The sequence below is a fragment of the Hypomesus transpacificus genome, chromosome 16, assembly GCF_021917145.1.
Source record: "Hypomesus transpacificus isolate Combined female chromosome 16, fHypTra1, whole genome shotgun sequence".
Classification (NCBI taxonomy): domain Eukaryota; kingdom Metazoa; phylum Chordata; class Actinopteri; order Osmeriformes; family Osmeridae; genus Hypomesus; species Hypomesus transpacificus.
The window spans coordinates 1,692,418-1,718,962 of NC_061075.1; the positions used below are offsets into that span (position 1 = coordinate 1,692,418).

A 26,545-nucleotide genomic window follows, 5' to 3' on the forward strand; every position below is an offset into this window, starting at 1 on the left:
CAGACACCACCGGTGTGAGTAGAAGTGGTGTCTGTAGAACGCGGAAGCTACGGTGGAGTGCTTCTGGAGTGGTGAGCGGTGGGATAGCTAAGCACTGCCTCCCCCTGGTGGCCGGGAGACGGCGGTGCACAGCGGCTTAATGCCAGTCTGCCTTGCGTAGCTGTGCTGATGAATGCTGAATGTGGAGAAGTGTATGAATTGATCTGGACAGGCGTGGGTTTTCCCCTCCGGTCCGTCGAAGACGAAGCAGAGTGCCTGAGTTCGTGAGAATGTGTGTGCGCGTGCACACTCTTTCCCGAAAGAAGCAGCTTCTGGAAGATTCTGCCCATCCGACATTGTCAGAAAAAACAAGTGTTGTTTTCATCGCGTGTTATTTTTGGTCGATTGTTTCAAAAAACCAAAGTAATTTTTGTGTTGTGTTGGTGTGTTGTTACATGCTGCACAATGCCAGCATACTGTGCGCCTGTTTAGAAAGATCTCCTAGCATCAAAGCTCCAAGCATCGAAGAAGAGGTCAGAGCTAGCAAAGGTGTTGCTGTGACTGGACTGAAAGGCCCCAGTCTCAAGCCATGACTGTATCTCCACATCTTTTTACATCTTTATTCACCCGTAGGATGACTGAATCCTTCCCCAGTCTGTGTGTGTGTGTCTGCGTGTGTGTGTGTGTGTGTTCTGCAAAAAACAGACACAGTTATCAAATGCAGTAAACCAGCTAACAGGTGTTTGTATAGTGTCCCTGTAGCTGAAGGTCGCAAATGTGTTTTTTGCACTTTTTAAAATGTAAAATGCCTTTTTGGTCCTGTAAGGGCCGCCGTAGAGAGATGGCTTGCATGTTCTTGATGCCTGTCACTAGTTTAGCCTATCACTTTCTGGAGCCAAGGCTTCTAGTGGTCTAAAGACTCACTTTGATATGACGTTGTCTCTTTGTTTTGTGTGGGTGGGTGTGGGTGTGTTGTGTGTTGTGTGTGTTGTGTGTGTTGTGTGTGTTGTGTGTGTTGTGTGTGTTGTGTGCTCGTCTCTTAACGGGCAGGACCCCTTTGAACATCCCATTCATAATGAGTGTGAATGTGTCGGTGTTATAACCATGTTGTCACAGTGTGGTCAACGCCTCGGGAAACCCTATTTCCACTTTGCCGGACAGCACCAGGGAAGACGGGAGAGACCATTTGTAAAGAGGACGGGACGGGACGGGGGGGTAAAGAAACGAAAGCTTGAATGCTTGTAAATGTTTTACTTGAAACGCAGTTGTTTCTGAAGCGTCTCTGAATGTGGAGCGACGTGTGGATGTCAAACCCATCCTGAATGTGATGGACTCCTCGGGGCGTGCCAAGTCTCGCAACGTTCCAGACGCGTGCGGATGGATCGGGCCCCGCCCACTCTGAAGGGGAAGGGAGGGCTGGGGTAGGGCTGGGGTAGGGCTGGGGTAGGGCTGGGGTCGGGCTGGGGTAGGGCTGGGGTCGGGCTGGGGTAGGGCTGGGGTAGGGCTGGGGGTTTGCCGTGGATGAAATGTTTGCTGTGTTTCCTTCTCTTATTTATTCTGTGCAGCACTTATACCGACCTAGAGACGTTTATGTGATTATATTTATCATACCTGTGTAGTGTCATAAAACTACTATGAATGTATAGTGGGGAAAAGATTGTTACACACCCAGCCTGCATGACCATTTAGAAAACATGCTGATATTATTTTTCCGTCCTTCTACTAAGCAGCTACAAGGAATGTTTGGCCTTATGTTTACCCGCTACTATTAATACGATTTCAAAGCCTAATCAGACAGACCTGCATTTTGGAAGATACTTCTCAGTTACAGATCTGCTTTGTATCCACACAGACCTGCATTTATTTGAGTGTTACAAGGCGATGTACAAATAAAGTTTTCCCAGTTAAATATTAACTCCGATGTCCTGTTGTGTCCATTTGTGCCTCTGCAAATATTGATAAGTCGAGATATAAGCAGATTCAGTATACAATAAGGCATTTTTTTTATTGAGTTATCAAACAGCTAGACGTGAAGTCTAGTTAAGGGAGAATACAAAAGCGACATTTAAACACACACAGCACAAACACTGGCGCAAAAGATCGTCATGAACTTCATGGTAAAGGCCATAATGTGTGCACGTTTCGATTGCTCTTACGTAGCATCAGTGCTTGTATTACAAATAAAGTACAGCACAGGGGCGTTGTTAAACATAAACTACTGGGGCACAGGCCCGTATTCATATCCCTTTTTTTTCTTTCAAGCTTGCTGCGCACAATGCACTATTAGGCTATAGAAACTCCCCTTGCTTAAGCCACTGTACAACAGTTCAGGGACGCAAGTTTGATATCAGCTCTGGCAGGGACATCAATAGTTAATGCCAGCGCGCACATTTCTTTCCCATTCATTTGAGCGCAAATACTGTTTTTTTGAGCCTCATTCAATATAATTTTTATGTTTTAGTCAAAATAAGATGATCGGTAGGCCTATCATTTAGAAACTTTCTTTAGTTTTGTAATGTTTTCTTAGCCTACCTCAATTCTGACTTGTGTGCCGAGTCCAACACATGGACTTCTGATTGCGCGCTGCAGTGGCTATTTGGCAAGGTCAGAAGCGGGCGCAGACATGGAATTCTGCCTGCATCGGTTTGTGTTTTCGGTTAAACTGCTTTGACTTTACAAGCGTTGATTGGGATACGGTGTACATTTTTTACGGGATTATCAATCTAAATTAATGCACTGGCGAATAAAGTAAATTGTTAAAACTCAAACTTTAGATTTTACTGGGACACAGCAGATTTATACTAGGGCACGTGCCCCAGTGAAAAGGGTGTAACAACGCCCCTGGTACAGCTCCTCCCCTCCCAAGGCCGGTCTACGCCTGCAGGTCTGCATCCCCGAAGACCTCTTCCTCTGGAGGACCGCTGACGGTCGTCTCTTCTGGGACAGATGCTGTCGGAGGGACAAACTCCTTCCAGGGTTTGGAGGGGCAGCGGAAGGGGCTGTCGGCCTGGGCGGAGAGGTCCTGGGTGGGCTTGGCTGTGCCGCTCTTCTCCTGGGACTCCTCGGAGGACTCCTCCTTGGCAGTGGGGGCGGGGTTGGTGGGGGCGGGGGGTGGTGGTTTCTGGCACCTTGGCTTCGAAATCGATAACGTTCCTCAGAGGGGACCAGCCTGGGGGACGGCGCCTGGTGAAAACCTGGTGTGGGGGGGGGGGGGAACATGGCTGTTGGGTGAGCTTTCTCAGACACAGACTGTGGATGTTGTTAACTGTTTCACACGGCGCGGCTGGACTGGTGACTTACGGTCGGAGGCATGGGTCCTGGTTTACAGTCCACGCTGCCTTCTGGAAGCTCGTGTCTCCAAGGAGCAACGTCCACGGTGGAGCTGCAGTGGGCCAGCTCCTACAAACACACACAAACACACAAACACACACACACAAACACACACACACACACAAACACACAAACACACAAACACACACAAACACACACAAACACACACACACACACAAACACACACAAACACACACACACACACAAACACACACACACACACACACACACAAACACACACAAACACACAAACACACACACCAAAAGAGGGTTGTCAGAAACGTTTTTTCAAAATGAGTACCGTATATATCTCACACTTTGGATTCGTCACAAAGACTCTTCCTTGGTCATATGGTATTGTATGACCTACATCTTGTCACAACTAAAAGAACAATAAAGAACAATGTTTCATTGTTAGATTCAGATGTACTTATGTACCCGGCTGGTCAACCTACCACATCGTCAGGGTCCGGATGGCATGCTGAGTGCAGTTCTTGGTTGTCCGCCTTGGAGCAGTTGCTTTTCCTCATATCAAACCAAATAGAAAATCTCAATCCTGCAACCACCTGTGAGGACGATGTGGCAGAGACTCTGGTCGATCCAGGGAAGGACACGTTACACAACAAGCACTGTGTGTGTGTCTGCGTGCGTCAATCAATAACCGCTCAGATAAGGAACAATGGAATGTGAACATTTCGGAGCAAACGACCACGACTATGTCTGCGTGCTCCGCTCACGATCTTGTCTTGTTTATTCTTGTACATTCATGGTTTTCCTGTTTGTGTATGACGTGTGTTGGAACATGACTGCATTTGTGTGTGTGTGTGTGTCCTACCTGCCGGGTAGCATACCCCACGCTGTTGACAACAAAGAAGTGGGAGGAATTGGACTCAGAGTTAAACCTATGGAGGGAAAAAGACAGTGGAGCCTTCAGGTCCTCGTTGTTCTGGTCGATCTCCATGGGGCAGCCCATACAGGGGGACTTCACCGGCACCACGGGGGAGTCTGGAGAGGGGAACACACACTGGCTCTGGGTCATTACCAAACAGCCAGCCTTCACTACTGTCCCACAGTCCTGCAGTCTTCTATGCTTCAATCCCCTAGCTCCTTGTGACCCCTAGTATCCTAGCAGTCTAGTCCCCTGTTACCCGGTGACCAGGAGGGATCTAACCCCAGTTTCCTGTAACAATGTCTGCTCTTACATCCTGAGGTAAACCTCGTGGTCCAATGGGAGGTCTAAGGCAGGTAGGAGCCACTGTATCTCCTGAGAGAATGTGTTTCCAAACCACCTCTGCTACATTGAACATTCAATATTTATCACGGCACGTTTGATGGTAGGAATTTAAAAGTGTAATCAAGGTTATCTCCTGGGGGAATTCTGATGACTCATTATGGATTAGTTTTCTCTGGACAAACTAAGAGTGTGGGGGTTGGCAGGTTGGTGACATTGTGTTCTTTTAAAAGCAAACTGACACCCACCTAGTTCACAGAACACGGCCTGAACCAATGTCTCTGCCTCTGTCACATACACAGTGGTGTTGCAAGGACTGGGTGCCTGGACAGCAAAACAAAACATGTGAAATGTCGTTCATTCAATGATTGAAGTATATCGATCCAGAATTAAACTTAGACACTAAACACTAGACCTAAGCAGAGAATATTAAAGACGGAAAAGTCACGGCATGGTAGGAATGTCGTTGGGTATTACTGTTACCTTGGATCCGTCTAAGTAGTCGCATTCACTCCAAGGTTTGTCGCCCTCTGCTGGGCAGTTACTCCTCTTGCTGTTGAACAGCGCTGACACCACAGTCCCTGACTCGTTCACAGCCTAGCGGAGACAGACAGACACAACTCTGACCCCATGTTGCAAAGTCATGCTTCTGCTCCCCGTAAACAATTAGGAAAAGGTTTCAGACAGAAAGGTTGTCAAAACATTTTTGTGCGTATTTTTTTTTAGCTTTATCGGTTATTCCGTGTCAGGAATTTTGGGACCCATGAAAAAAAAGAAAAAAAGTGTATCATTTCTATTAGTTTAAAAAATAATTGGGTCACTTAGTCACTTAGAATGGTCCTAACTTTCCCCCCATAACCCTTGCTCGGTGGTGCCCAACACGAGCATGGAGCTACTTACCTTGGTGGCCTGTGTGATCTGGTAGAGGGCCATTTTGTGTCCGCTGGACATCCTGCTGTTGAACGTCTTCAGGGCCCCGTCCACCGCCTCCTTCACCTGAGGGTCGTCGCAGAACGCCAGGACGTCCACCTGCCCAGTCGTCTCCTCCTCCACAGCCTGGCCTCGACCCACAGCCCAGCCCTGCAGGCACAGCAGCCCCAACACACACAGCCTTGTTCCCAGCCTCATGCTGCGATCCTGTATGACGTCTCTGCTCTGGATGTGATCCCGGTCCTGGTCCTGGGGGTGGTTCTCGTCCAGGTGCCGCTCTGTTCTGGACCTGGTGCTGGTCCGGATCTGGTCAAGGTTAAGGTAACACGAAGAAACTTGCTGTGGGGGGTCTGGGAGTTCCGAGGGAGATCAGACAACTCTCTTCTACTGGACTCCTGCTGGACTCCTGGGATGACAGACAGGTTCTCAGTGGGGAGACAGCTGATTGGTTGTCAGGGAGTTGTTCAAACAGCGATGCCAGTAGCTGAGAGGCACCTTTCGTGGTGGACGTACAGGCAAGCTGGCCGACAAGTGAATGCAGGTGGCCAGAACAGAGGAAAACAGTCAATGTTTACCTAACTGCACTTTCTGTCTCTGTCTCTCTCTCTCTCTCTCTCTCTCTCTCTCTCGCTTTCTCTCTAGATCAATACTCTTTTGCTTGTCAGAATAAGGCAGTAACTACCGTATAATTTAACAAACCATCGGTCTGTTTCTGAGGGTCCATTGAGGCACTTGCCTGTCCTTGATGAATACGTACGCGTGTCTGTCATCCAGTGGAAAGGCACATGTTCTTCGCTGTAAAGGGGGGATGTGAGGCCAAGAGACAACAGCACTTCCCAGCAAAGACTTTGGATGGGCAAACACCACCCACCACAGCCCCCCCCTACATTCACAAACAATTTGAAAGAGATAGAGATAGAGAGAGAGATGGAGAGAGAGTTTGTGTGTGTTTAGCCTTTGTCCCCTACAGCTACCTTTGGCCCTCATCCCTCCTGACGGGCCTACGCCTCCCTCCCCTTGGTGCTCTACCCAGAACTCCAGCACTGCTCCCCAGAGCAGCACCAATCAGATGGAAGAAGGTTTCTATCCAAAACGAGAGAGGACCAGTCATTTGGGGCTATGCCAGACTCTCTAAGTGTTGATTATGAGTTGAGTCTCTGTCTGGGTTCAACGGGTCCATTGTGACACTAACTTAGTCAGATGGTCAAACTAACTGTTTGGCCATCCAAGATGTTTAGAGATAGAAGACTGAGTTAACATAATCCAGTCCTTTTTCTCTGATATTACATGACCTTGAAGAGAACGCAAGACACCCGTATCCACACCTAACCAACATCAGACCTCTTAGAAGTGCATAACTTGTGGTGAAATGTCATGCACTGTGGGTTGTATGTAAACCTCAGTTGTTTTCTTGACCTTGTGCGTGCTCATCTGAACAGGTGTAGAAGTCCCCCAGCAGATTGAGATGACAAGAGAGGAAACCATGCTGAACAGTCTTTGCCCCTCCCTCCCTCACTGAAGGAACTGTTACGATCTGCAAGAAGTGACGTCCCCCCTTGATCTGGTCTCCAGTCCTGTTCTCCAGACTGCAGAGTCTGGGTGACACACACAGACACAGGATGGAACACGAAGTTGGGTATCTGCTGCTGGCTGGCTTGATGCTGGGTGAGTTTTTGGCCCCCTTCTCTCACACAGAGGCCCTTGTTACTTTGTCAAACCCTTACCAAAGGGTTTGGAACTGAAGGCATTCCAATACTCTCTCTTCAATGGGCGGTTTGTATTTTGGAAGGTGTCCCAATAATAATGTGATTTCTCCATGGGAAAGTTGTTTACTTATTGGAAAATTGTTCTTTGCGAAGTTTGCAAGTTTCTAGTTATTTCAGATGTGTTTTGGGGGCATTTTTCCATGCTTTATTGGACAGTGAAGTGTGACGAGAAAGTCAGGGATAGAGGGGAAGAGGTATGATATGAAGAAGCTAGGCTGCTGCAAGGCCTCAGTCTACATGGTCACTGCAGGAGCAAGTGTGTCATATTAATAAATAAATACATAAATAAATGAAGAAATGCTATGCACGCTTATCTGGTGAGTTACCATGGCGCACACACATTTCTTATTATTATGGGAGAATCATTCTGTTGGTTATGAAGTGTACGAAAAATCTTTATAGGACTAAACTAATTTGATGTGAAGGTAAAAACAGTTGAACAGAGAACTGATTATACTGAAGGGCTGTGAAGACTGCTTTTCTGGTTTCCTCTGAGAAACTCACAAACACCTCACAAAACATCACCACAGACCACACATCACAAAGACCTTCACACACACACACACACACACACACACACACACACACACACACACACACACACACACACACACACACACACACACACACACACACACACACATACACACACACTCATACTCAGACCTTGCCTTTCAAAAGCTTCCATTCGCTCTGACAGGAACTTGCATCGTGGCTGAATCATCTCGTGAGGTCGTGGCGGAATCATCTGTTGAGGTCGAGCCCGACAACACATTCCCTTTCCCAGCCCCAGCCCTTAGTTCTAACGGCAGCCAATCCAGAGAACTAGGAAACCTGCCTGTGCTCCAGCCTTCCGAGTCAGTCCCCACCACGGGCACCTTCACCCTGAAGGACCCCAGGGGAAACCTCTGTCTGAAAGTGACCATGGGAGTGGAGTACATCGTCATAGAGAAGAAGGTGTGTGGAGGGGCTGGGGTGTGTGGTGTGGGGATTGGAGAAGTGACACTGTGTCAGGGCTTTGTATTTGTGTGTCAGTGTTAACCTCAGGGGTGTTAACGTGTGATTCTGCTGCCTTAACCGTTTTGACACGCAAACTGTTCATGCGACAACATTTTTTTTATAGGGCCTGAGTGCAGAATACAACTCTGTTTGGTCATGAAAGTCAAGTCAAGTCAGTTTTTTTATAGAGCACATTTAAAAACAGCCAATGCCGACCAAAGTGCAGTACAACATCACCAAATAGGGCAAAGCAACATTAAGTGGAACGACATGAAATCCACCTTCCATAGCTGTAACCTGGCTAGAGGCCATCTAAAAACGATTCCTAAAGCCTCACAAGTGACTGTCAGATTGACGTCTTCTAGTCTTCAACCCAAAAGTACGTTGATCCTTGATGTTTTTCAGAAACCTTCCTACTTTAACTTGGATCCCAAGACCATCCTGGCCAGTGGTTTCTGTACCACAGAGTCAGCTGTGCTCTCGCTTGGCTTCTCTGGCAATGGGGGGAGCCTTACCCTCACCTTCAAAAAGGTACCGGAATGTTCCTGAGTCTGTAGTATCTCTCTCAGGGCACGTGGCGCCTGTTTTCCAGCTTCAGGCCGGTCCAGCAGTGTATAATCCAGATAATTATGACGAGGACTTCAGACGATGTATAATCTGTATTTCCTGTCACAGGAAGGAAGCATGGCCTATGTGAGTGGTCTGAACGCTCACATAACACCTGAACCCTGCAAAGGCTGCCCCAGTGAGTAGATATATATATATATATATATACAAATATATACATATATATATACATATATATATATAATCATATGTGTGTATAGCTTGTAGAGGGGTTCACTAAATTACATGTAAATTGGAATTGATTTTCAGGGAAGGACTATCCTGGTGTTATGGCCAATGAGAAGCTGTTCCTGGCTCCTTCTGGGAAGAGCTTCAAGTGTAACTCCCAGACTTACTTAGTGATGGCAGAAGAGCTGAAGTTGAAGATACAACCTCTCCAGGTCCAGGCATTCAGCATCCCCAAGGGCGGCACGTTTGGAGAAGGTAGGGCATGGAAATGTACATGTTGCGTTTAGCATTTCACTAAGCTGAAAGACAAGTGCATAATCATTTTGTTTCCAAATGAAACAACAATTGACATCTCCCTGTCCCTGACCGTTCTCCTCCCTTACCCTGTGTGTTTCTCCAGTGGTGGAGTGCTGGGCGGACTTCAACAAGCGGGTCATTCCCATCATCGTTGGGGCCGTGGTGGTTGGTCTGCTGCTAATCGCTGTAATCACCTTCCTGGTCATTCGAGACCGCCGCAGGCAGGGGTACGAGAGGCTGGGATCTTAGCTTAAGGGCTATCACTCTCGGCCAAGTGACACAGTTCACAGGCAAACAATCGGTTTTTGTATTAGCCTATTCAAACGCATTATTACACATGATTTTAAATATGTAATTGGATTTATGCTTCGTTGCCTGTTGCAGCTAGGATTGCATCCGAAATGCATTACCATCTTGAAATGAAAGTAACAGTGCTCTAAATGATCAAATAAAGATTTGTCAGTAATTATTAAAATGTGTGATTTATGTGTTTTGATTACCTTGTTTTAGAAATGGGCGGTTTATCCAAATTAATGATAGCCTACAGCTATCATTAATTTATGTTTAAGTTTTTCAATAACTTTGTCCCATAGCAACAACATTTAAATAAGGCTGACGACGTTAGTTAGATAACATGACTAGATTTTAATAGCAAACTTCACAGTGGGAGGTAGGCTATGTGTATGATGCAGTATTATACAGTGCTGTAACAAGCTGTGTGCTGGATACAGTTAGGGCTTGGGTCGTCCTTTGAATTATTTTCACAAACCATATGCAAGTTACTACGCAGTTTTCTGTTTTTAACTTTCAACACCTTGTTGTAAGACAAGTTAAAGTTTAGTTTGCGCCTACGGTTCAGACAGCCTACCCCACCTCCGTCTCGGCATTTTCTATTGGCTGAACAACCTACGGGTCCACTAGTGGGCCAAACTACCTGACAAATATTGTCAATATTTCAAACCAGTCGAAGAGGAAGGTTTTAGAAATGAATGGAAGTGGAGCTGTGCCACTATAAAACCAAAATCTGTAACAAAAAAAGCTTAGGCTAGATTCTGTATGATAATTGAACATTCGACGAAATTAGACGATCGCATTTTATCTCATACTACCAGCTCTAGTCTCGTCAGTTAGCTAGACAGCTACTTTGCTAGCTAGCTAGCTAGCTTAGGCAGACATGGCTGCTGTCCTATTGAAAGTTCCAACCCTTCAGGGTTTGAAAATATTCCAACAGTAAGTTTGATCCTTCGTCATCATGGTTTTTGCCATCGCTGCTTGTAGAACATCCTCTTTTTCGGTCAAGAATACCACACAAAACTCAAACAGTCAGCTGTCAGTTGATTTCAAACTAGCTAGCCTGCTTGAACAGCTGACTTACTATCTGCCAAGTCTAACACACTTGGAGCTAGCTGAAAATATGATGTTCTTAATCGAATAGCATGCACCTAATCATTCCTAGCTGTATCTGGTTGATAGGATGTGCAACACTAAACTACTTGCTAATTCACTATGCCAAGAGTGATTTCAACAGCTAGCTATCGTTAAGCCCCAGTTCAGGTTCTGGGCAAGGTTAAATAAAGGTAGCTAGCTAGCTTGCTATCATAACAACAGTCTGGTGGTGGCTATGATTGTAAGCGCATCTTTTCTTTACAATTGGCGTGGATCTCAATGGACAGTGATGTCAAATTGACAAGTGTCATATTACAGCGACTGGAACACATCGGAATAAAGCTAGGCTAGCTAAACGTATCATGTCACGATACTTATTTCCAGTCTGCCCTTGACAGCCTTGCACTTAGTATCCACACGGAACCACCGGCAGAAGGTATTACTTTAGACCAGTCTGACTAGCGATGTGCTCTCTTTGACTTGCTCATGTCTTTTAGGAAACTAGTATGGACCAAAGGAACGGTCAGATTGGCTTCAGCAGGTAAGAAATACTGGAATGACTGTTTCACTGTTTGATTAAGCATCTTATGACAGTGTATATTCAGCTGTTCTCTGGTATCTTGTAGGTCAAGGCAGGATAGAAAAGGTTCTTATTGCCAACCGTGGAGAGATTGCCTGTCGTGTGATGAGAACAGCCAAGAAGATGGGGGTTCGCTCTGTGGCAGTGTACAGCGAGGCAGACCGTCACTCCATGCATGTTGCCATGGTGAGGCAGGAGAGAGTTTGGATTTGGTCATCATTTCTTCTTCTGCTGTCTTGTTGTCTATGGTGGGCTGGTCTCTCTCTCTCTCTCGCTCTCTCTCTCTCTCTCTGTCCGTCTCTCGCGCTCTCTCTGTCCGTCTCTCGCGCTCTCTCGCTCTCGCGCTCGCTCTCTCTCTCTCAGGACTCAGACCAAAACACATGTACATACATGAAGATGAGTTTCCTCTTCGCCGTATTAAATATCTCCTATCCCAGTGTTGTATTTTCCATGTGACCACTGTACTTGTATTGGTTACAGGCAGATGAGGCCTACCACATCGGACCAGCAGCCTCTCAACAAAGCTACCTCTCCATGGAGAAGGTTCTGGAAGTGGCCAAGGCATCAGGCTCCCATGTATGTACAATAAGGGAGTCGTCAAACACACAGAGTTACTTAGCCAGGTTTTTCCTTCCAAAGTGACTCGATGTGTTTCCAAAGCAGTCCAGTTAGTTACTTCCTCTCTGTGTGTGTGTGTCACTAGGCTGTGCACCCGGGGTACGGGTTCCTGTCAGAGAGCACAGAGTTTGCTGAGGCGTGCAAACAGGAAGGCATCATCTTCATCGGCCCTCCGTCCTCTGCCATCAGAGACATGGGCATCAAGAGGTACGACAACATGGCCGTGGATTCTTCCGGGCATCCTGTCGGGTTCCCGGAGTTTTGATTTGTGCTTTTATATATATTTTTATGGTAACTTTACCATCCTATTGTATGGTAGCACATCCAAATACATCATGTCAGCCGCGGGCGTGCCCATCATCGAGGGTTACCATGGAGAGGACCAATCGGATGAGAAGCTTCAAGCTGAGGCTGTCCGTATTGGCTACCCTGTGATGATCAAGGCAGTGCGTGGTGGTGGGGGGAAGGTACGTTAGCACTGCAAACAGACTTGATTGTTTTACTGAATAGTAAGAAAACGCCACAGCTTTTGCCCAGGCGTTAAGGTGTGTGTGTGTCCAGGCGTTAAGGTGTGTGTGTGTGTGTGTCCAGGGGATGCGTATCGCTCGTTCGGACGCAGACTTCCTGGAGCAGCTGGAGTCGGCCAGAAGAGAGGCCCGCAAGTCGTTCAACGACGACGTCATGCTGGTGGAGAAGTTTGTCGAGGATCCCAGGTAGGAAGCTCCTGGTGTTGTCAGGAAGAAAACCAGGATATATAGTCTCTTAGAAGGGCCTTCAAGAAAGCTAAACTTGCTGGGACTTAAGTTGGAAAGGTTTTTTTCTAAGGAATACATTTCTAAGGCCATGATAACGTCTCAGTTAAAGGTGTGTGTCCTAATAGCAGCAGCAGTAGTTGTTGTTGCTGTTGAAGTTCTTTCTAAGCCCTCCCCACACACTCACACCCCCCTCCAGGCACGTGGAGGTGCAGGTGTTCGGGGACCAGCACGGGAACGTTGTCTACCTGTTTGAGAGGGACTGCAGCGTTCAGAGGAGACACCAGAAGATCATCGAGGAAGCTCCAGGGGTGCGTAGAACCTCCCCTGCCCTTTGACCTCTTGGATCCCACACACACTGCTACTCTGAGCATGTTGGAGTGTGCGGTTCACGACGGCACACGATCTGCTCATGGTCCGTGGGCTGACTGTCCAGCACAGTGTGTCCGTGTCTGTGCTTGTCTATGTTGACATCAGCTCCCCGATCGATGCGTGGCATAGATCCAGGGGGGTGTCCCGTGTGTGTTTGTGTATGTTGACACGTGTGTTGTTGTTGTTGTCCACCGCAGCCTGGGATCAGCCCTGAGGTGAGGAGGAGGCTGGGGGAGGCGGCCGTCAAAGCAGCCCTGGCCGTCAACTACGTAGGAGCAGGTGACCGCTGAGCACGACCCCCCCCCCCAGGACCCCCTCTCCCAAACACCACACTGGCCTCCAATGCAATATGGGACTGTGACTCGTGTAACACGGCCTGTCTCTCTCTCACTCCCTCTGGGTCCAGGCACCGTGGAGTTCATTATGGACGCCCAGCACAACTTCTACTTCATGGAGATGAACACGCGTCTGCAGGTGGAGCACCCCGTCTCGGAGATGATCACGGGGACCGACCTGGTGGAGTGGCAACTGAGGGTGAGCGTGGGCGAGAGAGGGAGGGACCAACTTTGCAGAGTGGGAGAGAGAGGGAGGGGTTCAGGGAATGTCACCTGGAGGGTTGTAATGGGTGTGTCTGACCACCAGGTGGCAGCAGGGGAGCGTCTGCCCCTGCTCCAGGACGACATTGAGCTGATGGGACACTCGTTTGAGGCCAGGATCTACGCCGAGGACCCCGACAACGACTTCATGCCCGGGGCGGGGCCCCTGCTGCACCTGTCCACGCCACACGCCGACGACTGCACACGCATCGAGACCGGCGTCAGGGAAGGTGTGGCACACACACACACACACAGATACCTTTAGCCTAAGCCCATGATGTCCCGGTGTGTAATCTCCTGTGTGTGTGTGTTATAATAAATGTGTGTGTGTTGCAGGAGATGAGGTTTCCGCTCACTACGACCCGATGATCGCCAAGCTGGTGGTGTGGGGAGAGGACCGCTCTGCAGCCCTGAAGAAGCTCCGGTTCTGTCTCCGACAGTACAATGTACCAGCACACGCGCTATATCACTTTACACTGTCAGTGACCAACCTGGACACCTGACAGGACCCTGGCTGACACTCCCCTCCCCTCTCTCTCCTTCCCTTCCCTTCCCCTCTCCTCTCTCTCCTTCCCTTCCCCTCTCTCTCCTTCCCTTCTCCTCTCCTCTCCTCCCCTCTCCTCTCTTATTACCCTCCCCTCCCCAGATCGTGGGGCTCAGCACCAACATAGACTTCCTGCTGAGTCTGTCCGGCCACCCCGAGTTCGAGGCGGGGAACGTGACCACCTGCTTCATCCCCCAGCACTACGCTGACCTCTTCCCCGCTCCCCGAGCCCCGTCCCGGGCCACGCTGTGCCAGGCTGCCCTGGGGCTCATCCTCCGGGAGAGGGCCCACACCTGGGACTTTGCCCACGCCTCCGGCGGTGAGGAGGAGGGGGGGGGGGGGGGGTGGGAGGAAGGTCTTCACGTGGGGTTCAGATGGAATGTGCAGATCTAAATGGAGTCCTGTGATTGGTCACCGTGGTTGGGTTTCTTCCTCAGCCTGGGTTTCTTTGTTTGTTTGCTGCAGATCCATTCAGCCCTTTTGCATCCAGTAGTGGGCGGAGACTGAACATTCTGTACAGCAGGAAGATGACCCTGCAGCTTGGGGACCAGAGTGAGCCTGCACACGCACACACAGACACACACTTTCTGCCCCCCCCCCCCCCCCCCCCAACACCTCCTGTGACTCATAAGAATGGAAAGTTCCCTCTAAACTCTGAGGCAGGAACAGAGTGGAGGAGAGTTGATGTGGCTGGGATGACTTCATGAATATTGAGTGCGGTAACGTGGAGGTGATTAGTGGGTCTTTATGAAGACATACTCATTTCGAGCGAATTAGGTGCACGACTTGTGGCTATAAATACACTTTCTGGAACCATTACAGCGCCATCTTCATATCTCACTGTCAGCGACGGAACAGCTTGGCGGGTTGTAGAGAGATTAGTTAGTGTAAAAATGTGAGTGAAGTTGGCTTCTCTCAAATGTTTTAACCCCTGTGTGTTTCTGTGTGTCTGTTTACAGAGGTGGAGCTGGTTGTTACATACAAACCAGACGGGACTTTCAGTATGGAGGTACGTTCCCATGATGCGTCCTGTCATCGTGCGCGAGGCGCTGGGCGCGTGACCCTGGCGTGTGCTTCACGTGTGCTTCACGTGTGCTTCCCGCCCCCAGGTTGAAGGAGAGCTGTTCCACGTGAAGGGAGAGGTGGAGACGGAGGGAGGAGCCACCTTCCTCCACTGCTCCGTCAACGGGGTCAAGTCCCGCCCCAAACTGGTCCTCCTGGACAACACCGTCCACCTGTTCTCCATGGTACGTCCTCGCACCGCCAGAACCGCGCTTCTTCATAGTACGTTCCACTGTGACAGCGAGAAGGTTCTCGTACTATAGAACCGTGGCTCGTACATAGCAGGTTCTACCCTCACCTCCCAAGAAAATGTTCTTCAGAGACCTTTTAGCTTGAAAGCGTAGACTTGGATTGTCTAGCTTTGCAACAATAGCCAGAGTGTATGAAAGTGTGTCGAACTCTGTCCCTCCTCCTACCCCCAGGAGGGCAGTGCCCAGGTGAGCCTGCCCGTACCCAAGCACCTGGTGGGAGTGAGCGGCTCAGGGGCCCAGGGGGGCGCCCTGGCCCCCATGACTGGCACTATCGAGAAGGTAACGACTCCTCGTGCACCTCAGTCTCATACACCTTCCCCCCGTCTGTCTCAGAGAAATTTCCGGAAAGCAGTGATGGCTCCCTTTGTGTTGAGGAGAGGATTTCAGTTTGTCGTTAATACACGTGACGATAAAGTCGAACTGGAACCCTGGAAGGATGGGGTGGAGCGAACAGTGACGTGTGCGTGTGTAGCCTCAGCCGAGTGAAGGTCCGGAAGGTTCTGAAGGTTCTCCATCCGTCCTCAGGTGCTGGTGAAGGCTGGAGACAAGGTGGAGGCGGGAGATCCGCTGATGATGATGATAGCCATGAAGATGGAGGTGAGTTCAGGGGCCCTGACCGGGTCAGATTGTGTGCGCCCCATATGTACCCCACCCCAATGGGCCGCTTCGGACTCCGTCCACAAACAATCTTAACAGGAACTTCCCATTTGTACGTGAAGAGCGCGTTGTGAAGGCCTCTCCCCCCTCCTCTCAGCACACCATCCGAGCTCCCAAGGCTGGCGTGATCAAGAAGGTCTTCTTCAAGGAGGGCTCTCAGGCCAATCGGCACGCGGCGCTGGTGGAGTTTGAGCAGGAAGAGGAGGGCGAGGAATAAACCCCCGTCCCACACACACTGCTGCCAGAGTGTGTTTGAGGGAGAAAATAACGTTACCGTAGAAACCACAGACCCTGAGCAGGGTCTGCATCTTCTAGATGTTTTCTTTCCTTAGCCTAAATCAAACCTTGCATAATGTTGTGTCACTTTGCAGATTAGGAATTTAAAATGTGACTCGACACAGGTACAGTATATAAACTTTCAAATTCAAACCATTAGGACTGAGGCGTACGGGAGCGATTGCGTTAAGATCTTCAGGAGATGGGACTAGCCCACTGCTGCACAACCCAAGGGGGGGATGCACTAGCGGTCTATAGGGATCACCATGTACAGAGGCCTTTCACATATCAGGAAGAAAAGCATGGCAGTGTCGATTTCAAAGTATTACCTTTTGTTTTGTTTTTCTAATCTCCAGTTTCTGATGGAATGACGTGCTGTAACGGTAGCTTAGTTTGGACTTTTCTACTCCTCTCCTCCGCCAAGTGCACTTTTTCTCCTTCTTATGCTTGAGTGACGGGGTCCTGTCACGGTATCTGATGGAACATGCCTCTCTTCCTCTACCCCGCCTCTCTTCCTCTACCCCGCCTCTCTTCCACTACCCCGCCTCTCTTCCTCTACCCCGCCTCTCTTCCTCTACCCCGCCTCTCTTCCTCTACCCTTCCCCCCTCTGCCTCCTTTTGTGTTGTGTCCGTCACGCATCGCCACATCTTCCAGGCCTGTCGGAGGAGATCGTAGCGACGGTATAGCTTCTGTGCTGTTCAAATGATCTACAAATCAGCCGTCGGCTTGAAAACCGAGTCCTCCTGATTGGTTGATTAGTCTGACGGGCCAGTCTTCATGATCTGCTGTGATCACATCTCCTGTCATGTGACGTTGGGGTCATCGTGTTGACCGTATGAGCTAGTCATCAGGCGTGCAGGAGAGACACTGGTCAGGATCGGATGACTCATTCACACTCCTGTGATGTGTGTGGCGATACGGATGACTGTCTACTAACTCGTGTGATTTGAGGTCACTCATCCAGTTACTATGTATATTCATGTTTCCTTGTAGAGTTTGGTTACTTAAATAATGGCTTTTCTCTGTGTTATTGGGTGGGTCGAATACTGTAATAAAAAAATAAAAAAAGTTTCTTAATGTCCGCTTGTCAGTGTTTTTAATTCAAATTTGGATGATTAGTTAACAACACCTTCTGTGACGTGATGAACTTAAAATGCATTTTCAGTTCTGCTTTACAACATCTTTAAATGTGACTTACTAAAACCTGCAGAAACCCTAATTTATGCAACTATGTGAAGGTGAAGTCCCACATCTCACGTGACTAAAATTGAACTTTTACGTTAAAATAAACAATTCAAATTAGGATTTGAATCCAGGCTGTTGCGGTACTGCCCCAGCTTTCAGAGCATATACATATATATTACTTAACTGATATCAGTAAAAAAATAAAATAATTATCAATTGGTTTGAGTGTGAACCAGGAGTACCATGTTAGGCAGTATACTCAATTTACATTTACGCATTTAGCAGACGCTTCTATCGAAAGCGACTTCCAAGAGAGCTTTACAAAAGAGCATAGGTCACTGATCATAACAACGAGGTAGTCCCAAACATTGCAAGCAGCCAAAACATGAAGCATACATTGTGAAAAAACTAGAACAAGTGCCAAAAGAGAAGACCCATAAGAGCATGCAGTTATACAAGTTACAAATTAAAACAACATGAACCACAATGGTACCTCAATGGTACATATGCTTACCCACTGAGCCACAGAGGGTTCCTGCAAAGTTACTTTCTACAAGACTGTGTAATTACCCTTATGACACTACTAAATGTCAAAGGACAACATTTGTTTGGTTTCTGCTAATGCCAAGTTATTTAATAGAATACTCTGCCTTCTAATCATACTTACAAAACAAGTGAAAGTTTGCTGAAGGATTTCTAAGAACTCGTTCACAAAATACAGTGACGATAAGTAGACTTTTCTTGAATAGACATTTATTTCTCTTAACACGGTTAAATATTAAATACAAATGTACAACTTACCATCTATCAGGGGTGGGAATCTTCAGGTACCTCACGATTCGATTCTTGGGGGTCACAATTCGATTTGAATATTTTTTTGGTAATGCGTCATGTAGGTCTTAAATTTAAATCTTTATGGTCTTAAAATATCTTTAAAAAAGTCTTAAATTTGACTTACTGAAACCTGCAAGAACCCTGTAACAGTAGTTAGTGTCATGACTATTCATGCAATAGCCACCCAAAACAAAGTCTGCTGTAAACAATGTCTTCATTGGCATCTCCAACAGGAAATGACACTTTACTCTGAATTGGTTTTCTTAAAAATGTATTTATTCAGTAAATAGACTTTTGATAAACATAAGCAGTGACAAGGATGTGCAGACAGACAGGATATAGAATCATAACCTCTGTATATATAGAGGTTATAGTAACAGAACATGATCAGGAGGAAGAACACAGAACACCTGCTTCAAGATGGTTCTAGTGCAGCTGGAGATTTATTGCCACGGTGAATATGGATTCTTTAGAAATACTCTGACATACATTCTTCAACTGTCTTCTGTACCAAGTGTCGACCAAATACGGTTTCTCGACAACATGTCTTTCAAACCAAAGACATGGTTTGAAATGCCTCATGAGGAAACAGAATGAACAGATATGCATACAACATAATTTGAGAAAATAAGTACCTCAATAAATATATTTATTTCTAAACTTCCTAATCGGTTACCGCTGTGCCTATCATCTGGTGATATTTCTGTTGAACTCTTGGTACCATGCAAGGAGACGTTTACAACTAGATTCACTGATTTGATTCCTTCAACATTTCTGCGTCTCACTCAGAGTTGCACATAGGAACAGTAACAGCAGTCATTTAGTAACCATGACTCCACAGTAACCACCGCCTGTACCATGGCCATATTGTTCCAGCATGGCCTCTGTGTGTGTGTGTGTCATGACTGATGGCAAGTTTAAAACGGTTGTCTTGGTAACCCCACTACATCCCCCCCCCCCCTAGAGGACACCAGTCAGTCTGGTGTCACCCTGCGTTCAACCAGACATCTATTACACGCACATAACTGCACACACACACACACACACACACACACACACACACACACACACACACACACACACACACAATGAACGAGTGGTTAGTAACAGAACTGAGATACACACAGCAACAACAAACATAAAAATGAACAAGAACGTGATTCCAATGACTTCAATTATGACAGGCCATGATTTGAGAAAACATAAACAAAGAAAACGGAATGGTGATATTCAGACGAGGACAGTGACAATGTGCAAAAGCGTCGTTTTCCCATGTTTGTTTTTTCCTTTTGACATCTACTCTGATACTTCTGTCTCCGGAAGCTTCTGTCTCGAGGGACATTCACCTGTCAGTGTACCTCTGAGGTCTGTGCGTGAAGAAGAAAGGCGTTCCGGATCCCAGAACAAACCTCAGGGCTCAGAAGAAACTGCTCTCGTGTCAACACACCTGGGAAAATCAGGTCGCGACCCGTCTGAAAATATGGCTTATAAAAAGGTTTCCTCCAGAAGTAATGACAGAAGGAGAGAGGTTTGGGAGGGGGGGGAGAGACAAGGAAGAGGAAGGACAAGCAGCGAGGTATAGTCAGGCTAGGAAGCTAAGCTAACCTACAGGCACAACATATTAAGACAGTTTCTCTTCCTGTCCAGTCCCATCAGTCCTTTGGTCTTTGGTATGGCGTGGTTGTTTTCTATGTCAACATCTGTCCCTTTTCTGTGTGACGGGGAGGTAAGGCTGTGGGGGCGTGGCCGGGTGGGCGGGGCTGTGGGCTGAGAAGGATGCTGTCCACTGATTGGTCAGCAAGTCAGTCACGTGATCAGTGAAGTTGAGGTCTGGCGAGCAGTCTCTCTCTGTATGTGGAGGGGCTAGTAGCAAAATTGTCGTGCGCGCTGGCCAGGACTGGCGTCAGGGCTAGCGTCAGGGCTAGCGTCAGGGCTAGCTGGGGCGGGGGGACGGGGGGGTTAACTCCTCTGCGCTCCCTGCTAGCTCAGGCGTGGGAGGCCTCGATGGGGGACAGCGTCAGGATGCTGTGGTCGTTGGAGTAGATGGGCTCCAGGTCGCTCCACGATCTGGAAGCAGCAATGACAGGGGTCAGGAGAGCATGTGTGTGTGTGTGTTGGTGTGTATGTGGGGGGGCCCTCAGGGGCAGATCCAGGACCAGACGTGCTTTGCGATTAACACTCAACAATAGCTGGAGAGAAGATTATAGAAGATTTTTATTTTGGTTTCCCCTCATTTGAAATCCACAGCTAATCATCCCTTAGCGACTGCTAGTCTTTCTGGATACCTGGTGTGGTGGCATGTGTGGTCCCCCCCCTCCCCACATGCTGTGTGCGGGGGAGAAGACAAGGCTATGGGGGTGATGGACGGTTAGTACTGAATGATGATTCAACAGGGTGGATCAGGACGCACAGTCAACAGCATTCCTTCCCAACATTCTCCCATGTCGCACACCGACCTAACTGCCGTGCCACTGCCCTTCCTACGCTCGCCCTGCAGCCTCAAAAAGAAGTTTGAGAAGAATTCAAAAAACGTCTTCAATATATATCTATATATACATATATATATATATATTTTTCTGTACAAAGATATATGCTATATCGTTTCTAAAAGCACTTGGAAAACAGAGCTGGGAAGACTCTTGGTAAAGGCACAAGAGCCCGGTAAAACCTAGCGACAGTGAGCGATCATTTCCAGACTAAGACAACCGTTTTAAGACCATCCTCACAGGGCAGGGTGGCCCCTAGGATCAGTACCCAGGTCTCTTCAGGGTGTCGCTTGTGAGAGGGACTGTCACCTCAGACTACAGGCGCTTGTGAGAGGGACTGTTACCCCTGACTACAAGCGCTTGTGAGAGGGACTGTCACCCCTGACTACAGGCGCTTGTGAGAGGGACTGTCACCCCTGACTACAGGCGCTTGTGAGAGGGACTGTCACCCCTGACTACAGGCGCTTGTGAGAGGGACTGTCACCCCTGACTACAGGCGCTTGTGAGAGGGACTGTCACCCCTGACTACAGGTGCTTGTGAGAGGGACTGTCACCCCTGACTACAGGCGCTTGACCACGTACAAACATTTACTGCGTGACCAGAAACTCCAGCGAAAACACAGCGATGACAGGAAATGACTAACTAGACAGTGACAGGAGTGGAGAGGCAGGACGTGTGAATGTACAGAGATGATGGAGACACAGAATCAGGAGTGGGGGACCACGACAACGACACACAGACACACGACTGGTAGTTTACGCAACGTTACAAAACACAGAAGGCAGCCCCCATGCAACAGAGATAAGAGTCAGGCCGGGCCTCTTCTCAGAAGCACCTCGAAGGCTTCAGGATACGGTAGAAAAAGAACTAACTCACGCACGCACACACACGTAGCAAAAAGACTTGACAGTCCCCCCTGGAAAGAGACTACACTTCCCAGGAGCCTTTCTGGTAGGGCACAGTGCCCCCCCCCCCCCCCCCCCCCCCCCCCTAGTTGGGCTGTGACAGACGGTACACACACAGTTGGCAAGGCAACAAAAACAAACCAAAACAACACACCTGGAGCTCCAGTGAGGCGTGCTCCGCGGTCAACAGTAGGCCTATACATGAGCTATACGTGTTCTGATATAGGGGATATGTGGATGGATATGTGGCTGGATATAGGCTCCCTGTCAGTCAGAGAGCATGGCGGATATAGGGTGTCCCCCCTCCCCTATGGCAGTATCCTAGCATTAAGGCTAGCGCCCATCTGTACAGAAACCTCTCATTCCCCTCACTCAAGTAGAGGCTGCAGTAGAGAGAGGCTGCAGTAGAGAGGCTGCAGTAAAGAGAGGCTGCAGTAGAGAGGCTGCAGTAGAGAGGCTGCAGTAAAGAGAGGCTGCAGTAGAGAGAAGCTGCAGTAGAGAGAGGCTGCAGTAGAGAGAGGCTGCAGTAGTGAGGAAGCTGCAGTAGAGAGGAGGCTGCAGTAGAGAGGAAGCTGCAGTAGAGAGAGGCTGCAGTAAAGAGAGGCTGCAGTAGAGAGAAGCTGCAGTAGAGAGAGGCTGCAGTAGAGAGAAGCTGCAGTAGAGAGAGGCTGCAGTAGATGGAAGCTGCAGTAGATGGAAGCTGCAGTATATGGAGGTTACAGTAGAGGCAGGTTACATAGAGGGAGGCTAAGATGAGAGGCTAAGATGCCTCTCACCGAACCAGCATGCTGTCATTCTCTATAGGTAAACACACACACTAAATAATCAACAGGCTTTGGCAAGTAACATGAAACCACTCCTAGATAGAACTGCTACATGTTCAATAAACCTCAGCCAATCACAGGACCTAGGCCCAGACTAGGAACTAGTCTGGACAACAGCCTGGTTCTAATCGTCGTCAAGTGAGACAGGCTGATATCCTGGATGATGGAGAGAGACCTGGACTGAGGAGTTAGCCACCTGGCTAGTGTCTTAGCAACGACACTGAATCTCAGTGGAAGATGTGTATTGCTTTCCTGTATGGTGGTATACAACCTTTCAGCCAACACCTACGACAAGAAGACTTGACAGGTAGGAAGACAGGGACCAGGCCTGACAGATTTGTGCCAAGGCCTACACGGACGGACAGACGGACAGACAGACGGTTATATGTGAGTAGACTCCCCACTGCACACACAGAGACAGTTACACCATGGCATGACCTATGAGCACCATGAGGTCTGTCACAGCACAGGAGCAGAAGCCCAGGCCTCCACTGGAAGGCCGTGTCAAACTCCTCTCTCACCCTGTCTATCCCTTTGGTTGTCCATGGGGTGTGGGGGGGAAAAGCTACACGTCCTGGATCTTAAAACCCCCCAGGCTCGGTCAAACCCAGCCTTCCTCGTCCTCCCTCCAGACTCCCACCCCCACGGCCTCCCTCTCCCCCATCCTTCCCCCAGGACGGAGGGCCGCTCCTACTCCGGCCTGGGGGGGGGGGCCGGGGTGCATCAGGAGAGGTCGTGGTAGCCAAGAGGGGGGGAGGAGGAGGCCCACCTGTTGGCGGTGGCGCGCGTGGCGGGGTCGCAACGCCGGGTCATTTGCTCAACCAGCCGTGCCAGCCGGGAACAGCCGCTCTGGCCCTCCGCGTAGCAACACAGGGACTCCACACATCCGACGGCCGGGGTGGAGGCCTCAGCAAGCTGGGGAGGCAGAGGGGGGGGGAGGCAGAGAGGGAGGGAGGCAGAGGGGGGGGGCAGAGGGGGAGAGAAGGGAGGGAGGGACAGAACATATCAGAATGTTAGTGTCAGCACAAACCTGAGAACCCCACTGCCCCCCCCCCCTACTCCCCTCCCCCACCGCACCTTCCTCCCCCCCACAGAGACAGCACAGTTCCAATGTGACTTTCCAGGGCGGGGGGGGGGGGGGGGGGGGGGTGTTATGGGGGTGGTAAGGCCAAAGTACATGCTGCCATACACACGAAACAGACACCATGAACACAGGGGCGCGTGCTGCTCAATGATGCAAGGGGTGGAAATACATATCTAACATCTAGAAAATACACGCTCATCAATGCGTGAGCAGGTGAAGGGGGGGGGGGAACATGATGACACACGATGCGGTTTTCATCTTGAGGCAGGCGCGTCCTTGGCCCCCGTGTGACACGACCATGCGATCTCATCAGACAGATCCAGGAGAAAACCCTGTTCGTCTTCTATGGATCCTCACGTTGTTCTGGAACACTCTAACTAGCCTGGTATGGAACACTACCGGGTCACGATGAAATCTCATGGTGAAAGCCAGACTCCAGATCTGGAGTCATCCCGTCTATCTACTCGGCTTCCAAGCTCTCTCAGACACCCGAGGCTGAGATGGAGAGACCAGCTGAGATGGAGACACCAGCTGAGATGAAGAGACCAGCTGAGATGGAGAGACCAGCTAAGATGAAGAGACCAGCTGAGATGAAGAGACCAGCTGAGATGAAGAGACCAACTGAGATGGAGAGACCAGCTGAAATGGAGAGACCAGCTGAGATGGAGAGACCAGCTGAGATGGAGAGACCAGCTGAGATGGAGAGACCAGCTGAGACAGCGAACAGAGACCGTGTCTGTGTCAAGTGAGGGAAAGTCGATTATTTGACCTCCCGGCAGGTTTTCTGTGGCAGGTTTTCCCTGAGTAAGCAAGCACAGCAGACAGGACAGGAGAGGAGGAGGAGGAGGAGAGGAAGAAAGGACCAGGGGGGAGAGAGAGAGTCGATACAAGGTAAGGTCTAGAGTTACACACTCTCCCCCTCCCTGCATCCCTCCGTCCTAGCCGAGATGACACTGCATGCCAAACAGACAGCCAGCTGGACTAGATAGACAGACATCTTGTCTTTCTTCAAACTCACAACCTGACCAGCGTCACCAGTCATTCTGGAGGGTATACCGTGAGTGTGGAACATGTACACGTGCCAAAGGACAGTCCCATTTCAACACAGTATGATTTGAAAACGGCTGATTTAAAGCTTCTCACCTTGACTTGTCCAGGGCATTATTGCACAGTTAAACATCCCAATCTAGACTGCCAGTTAATCCAAAAGCCATCCCACTCTTCTGACACACACACACACACACACACACACATCTAACCCCGGATGACAAGCCGATGAAGGCCTCAAGGTTTCAGTGTCAGGTATACGGCTGACATCAACAGCCTCCTCATCATCAGCGCTGGGTGATTTAACACTGCCTTGACCCAGCTGTACACACCCAGACCAGGCTAACGGTCCACTCTAACACGCAAGCACACACACACACAAAGGCTGTGCATTGGTGAAAAGGTAGGAAGGGCTGGAGGTCAGTTCAGCAGAGGAGGAAAGGAGGAGGGGAAGAGGAGGAGGAGAGGGGGAGAGGAGGTGGAGAGGAGAGGAGGAGAGGAGGGGGAGAGGAGGAGGAGACGGGGAGATGAGAAGGGGAGAGGAGGGGGAGACAAGAGGAGGAGAGCAGAGGAGGAGAGGGGGAAGAGGAGGAGGAGAGCAGAGGAGGAGAGGCGGAGCAGGGCTGGACGAGGCTACATCAATTTGTCTCCAAACTAATTCAGCCTGATCTGCCAAGTCTCTCAGCTCAGAGACCAGAGGAGCAGATACACTACAAGGCCCGGGAGCTGCTCCACCGATTTCCTGCACCACTTATCTATATTGATAAGATGCCAGCGAACAGTGGAGGAATTTGTGCTGGATTTTATGTTTACTGGAGCGATTCAGTGATCAGGTTGGTCCTGGGAGGGGAGGGCAATCAAGCAGAGGCTAAACTATGCATATTGATGTAAACATATGCGCATGGCTAGGGCAGGGCTGGGATATTGCAGGGGTGCTGACGGCACGGGCCTCTCCCGGCTGCAGAGGTGATGTCATCCTGCTTCTCATACAGCTGAGACCATGAACACGGCACAGTCAGTGTGAAGGCTTCTGACGCCTGGCTCTCAGCAGCCCACGGGGGAACTGTCGTCCGCTCTGCTGTCCTTCTGACCCGCCGCCTGTTACACCCTCCTACTCTTTAACTTCCACAAGTTACTGGTTACCTGCCAGACTGACCTCCAGACAGGGGCTTTAGTAACACTCTCATCATAGAGATCATAGACATGCAGCACCACTTTCCCGAGCCTTTCCCCTTACCGTCCTTACTCCACCTCCCCCCTCCAACCCCTTCCTCCCCACAACTCCACCAGCCCAGCCTAACCAGGCCCAGCCTAGAACATGCTGGTTGGTTCAGGGCATTCACACACAGGAGACAGACAGGCAGACAGACAGACAGAGACAGACAGACAGACAGAGACAGGCAGGCAGGCAGACAGACAGAGAGGCAGGCAGACAGGCAGAAAGACAGCTAGTCTACCTAATCTTGCCCGGCTGATTCTTGGCCCTGGACAGGGGCTGCAGAGCGATGAAGTCGTCACCTATGGCAACGCGGTTGGAGTACATCTACACGGCAGAGGGGGACAGGAAACAGGAAACAGGAAACAGAGAACAGCAGGACAGTCAGAAGGAAGAACACACACAGAAGCCCAGTCTGGCTGGTGATGTCACCCACACACACAGATAAACACTCATACAGGATACACACACACACGAGCACGTGCACTCATCCAGACACACACACGTCAAACAAGGACAGGAACAACACAAATGCGAAAAG

The 26,545-nt window shown here is 49.3% G+C and overlaps 5 protein-coding genes across 6 annotated transcripts in view; 3 read left to right on the forward strand and 2 right to left on the reverse strand.

Moving 5' to 3' along the window:
• LOC124478845 (phosphatidylinositol 4,5-bisphosphate 3-kinase catalytic subunit alpha isoform-like) overlaps positions 1-1,171 on the forward strand; it is a 5,302-nt gene extending 4,131 nt beyond the window's left edge. Inside the window, 1 exon segment of the mRNA XM_047037312.1 lies at positions 1,096-1,171. Coding sequence (XP_046893268.1) covers positions 1,096-1,171 — 76 coding nt within the window.
• Positions 1,172-2,851: 1,680 nt separating this feature from the next.
• kng1 (kininogen 1) lies at positions 2,852-5,873 on the reverse strand. The gene is made up of 8 exons (XM_047037313.1): positions 5,441-5,873; positions 5,024-5,137; positions 4,789-4,864; positions 4,145-4,314; positions 3,765-3,875; positions 3,280-3,378; positions 3,118-3,173; positions 2,852-3,086 (listed from the first exon to the last, which is right to left on the reverse strand). Exons 1-8 carry the CDS (start codon positions 5,666-5,668, stop codon positions 2,852-2,854), a joined length of 1,089 nt encoding a protein of 362 aa, XP_046893269.1. The 5' UTR covers positions 5,669-5,873.
• A 677-nt stretch (positions 5,874-6,550) lies between these two features.
• On the forward strand, positions 6,551-9,802 carry LOC124478559 (lysosome-associated membrane glycoprotein 3). The gene is made up of 6 exons (XM_047036854.1): positions 6,551-7,135; positions 7,937-8,193; positions 8,641-8,766; positions 8,911-8,980; positions 9,112-9,285; positions 9,431-9,802. The coding sequence occupies exons 1-6, from the start codon at positions 7,090-7,092 to the stop codon at positions 9,574-9,576; spliced, it is 819 nt and encodes a 272-aa protein (XP_046892810.1). The 5' UTR covers positions 6,551-7,089; the 3' UTR covers positions 9,577-9,802.
• Positions 9,803-10,201: 399 nt separating this feature from the next.
• On the forward strand, positions 10,202-17,491 carry mccc1 (methylcrotonyl-CoA carboxylase subunit). Its single transcript, XM_047036853.1, has 19 exons — positions 10,202-10,557; positions 11,211-11,254; positions 11,340-11,479; positions 11,774-11,869; positions 11,997-12,118; positions 12,231-12,378; positions 12,503-12,624; positions 12,863-12,974; positions 13,233-13,314; positions 13,442-13,569; positions 13,678-13,861; positions 13,968-14,077; positions 14,278-14,494; positions 14,641-14,727; positions 15,135-15,184; positions 15,285-15,422; positions 15,660-15,767; positions 16,014-16,085; positions 16,243-17,491. The coding sequence occupies exons 1-19, from the start codon at positions 10,502-10,504 to the stop codon at positions 16,360-16,362; spliced, it is 2,136 nt and encodes a 711-aa protein (XP_046892809.1). The 5' UTR covers positions 10,202-10,501; the 3' UTR covers positions 16,363-17,491.
• Positions 17,492-19,342: 1,851 nt separating this feature from the next.
• The window catches only part of atp11b (ATPase phospholipid transporting 11B (putative)), a 28,973-nt gene continuing 21,770 nt past the window's right edge, over positions 19,343-26,545 (reverse strand). The window contains exons 29-30 of one of the 2 annotated variants that reach the window (XM_047036738.1): positions 23,427-23,572; positions 19,343-20,508 (exon numbers count right to left, since the gene is read on the reverse strand). In XM_047036738.1, coding sequence (XP_046892694.1) covers positions 20,427-20,508; positions 23,427-23,572 — 228 coding nt within the window. In that variant the 3' untranslated portion in view covers positions 19,343-20,426. Of the gene's footprint in view, positions 20,509-23,426; positions 23,573-25,367; positions 26,332-26,545 lie in introns of those variants that run through there. The other variant, XM_047036739.1, reaches the window with a different exon arrangement.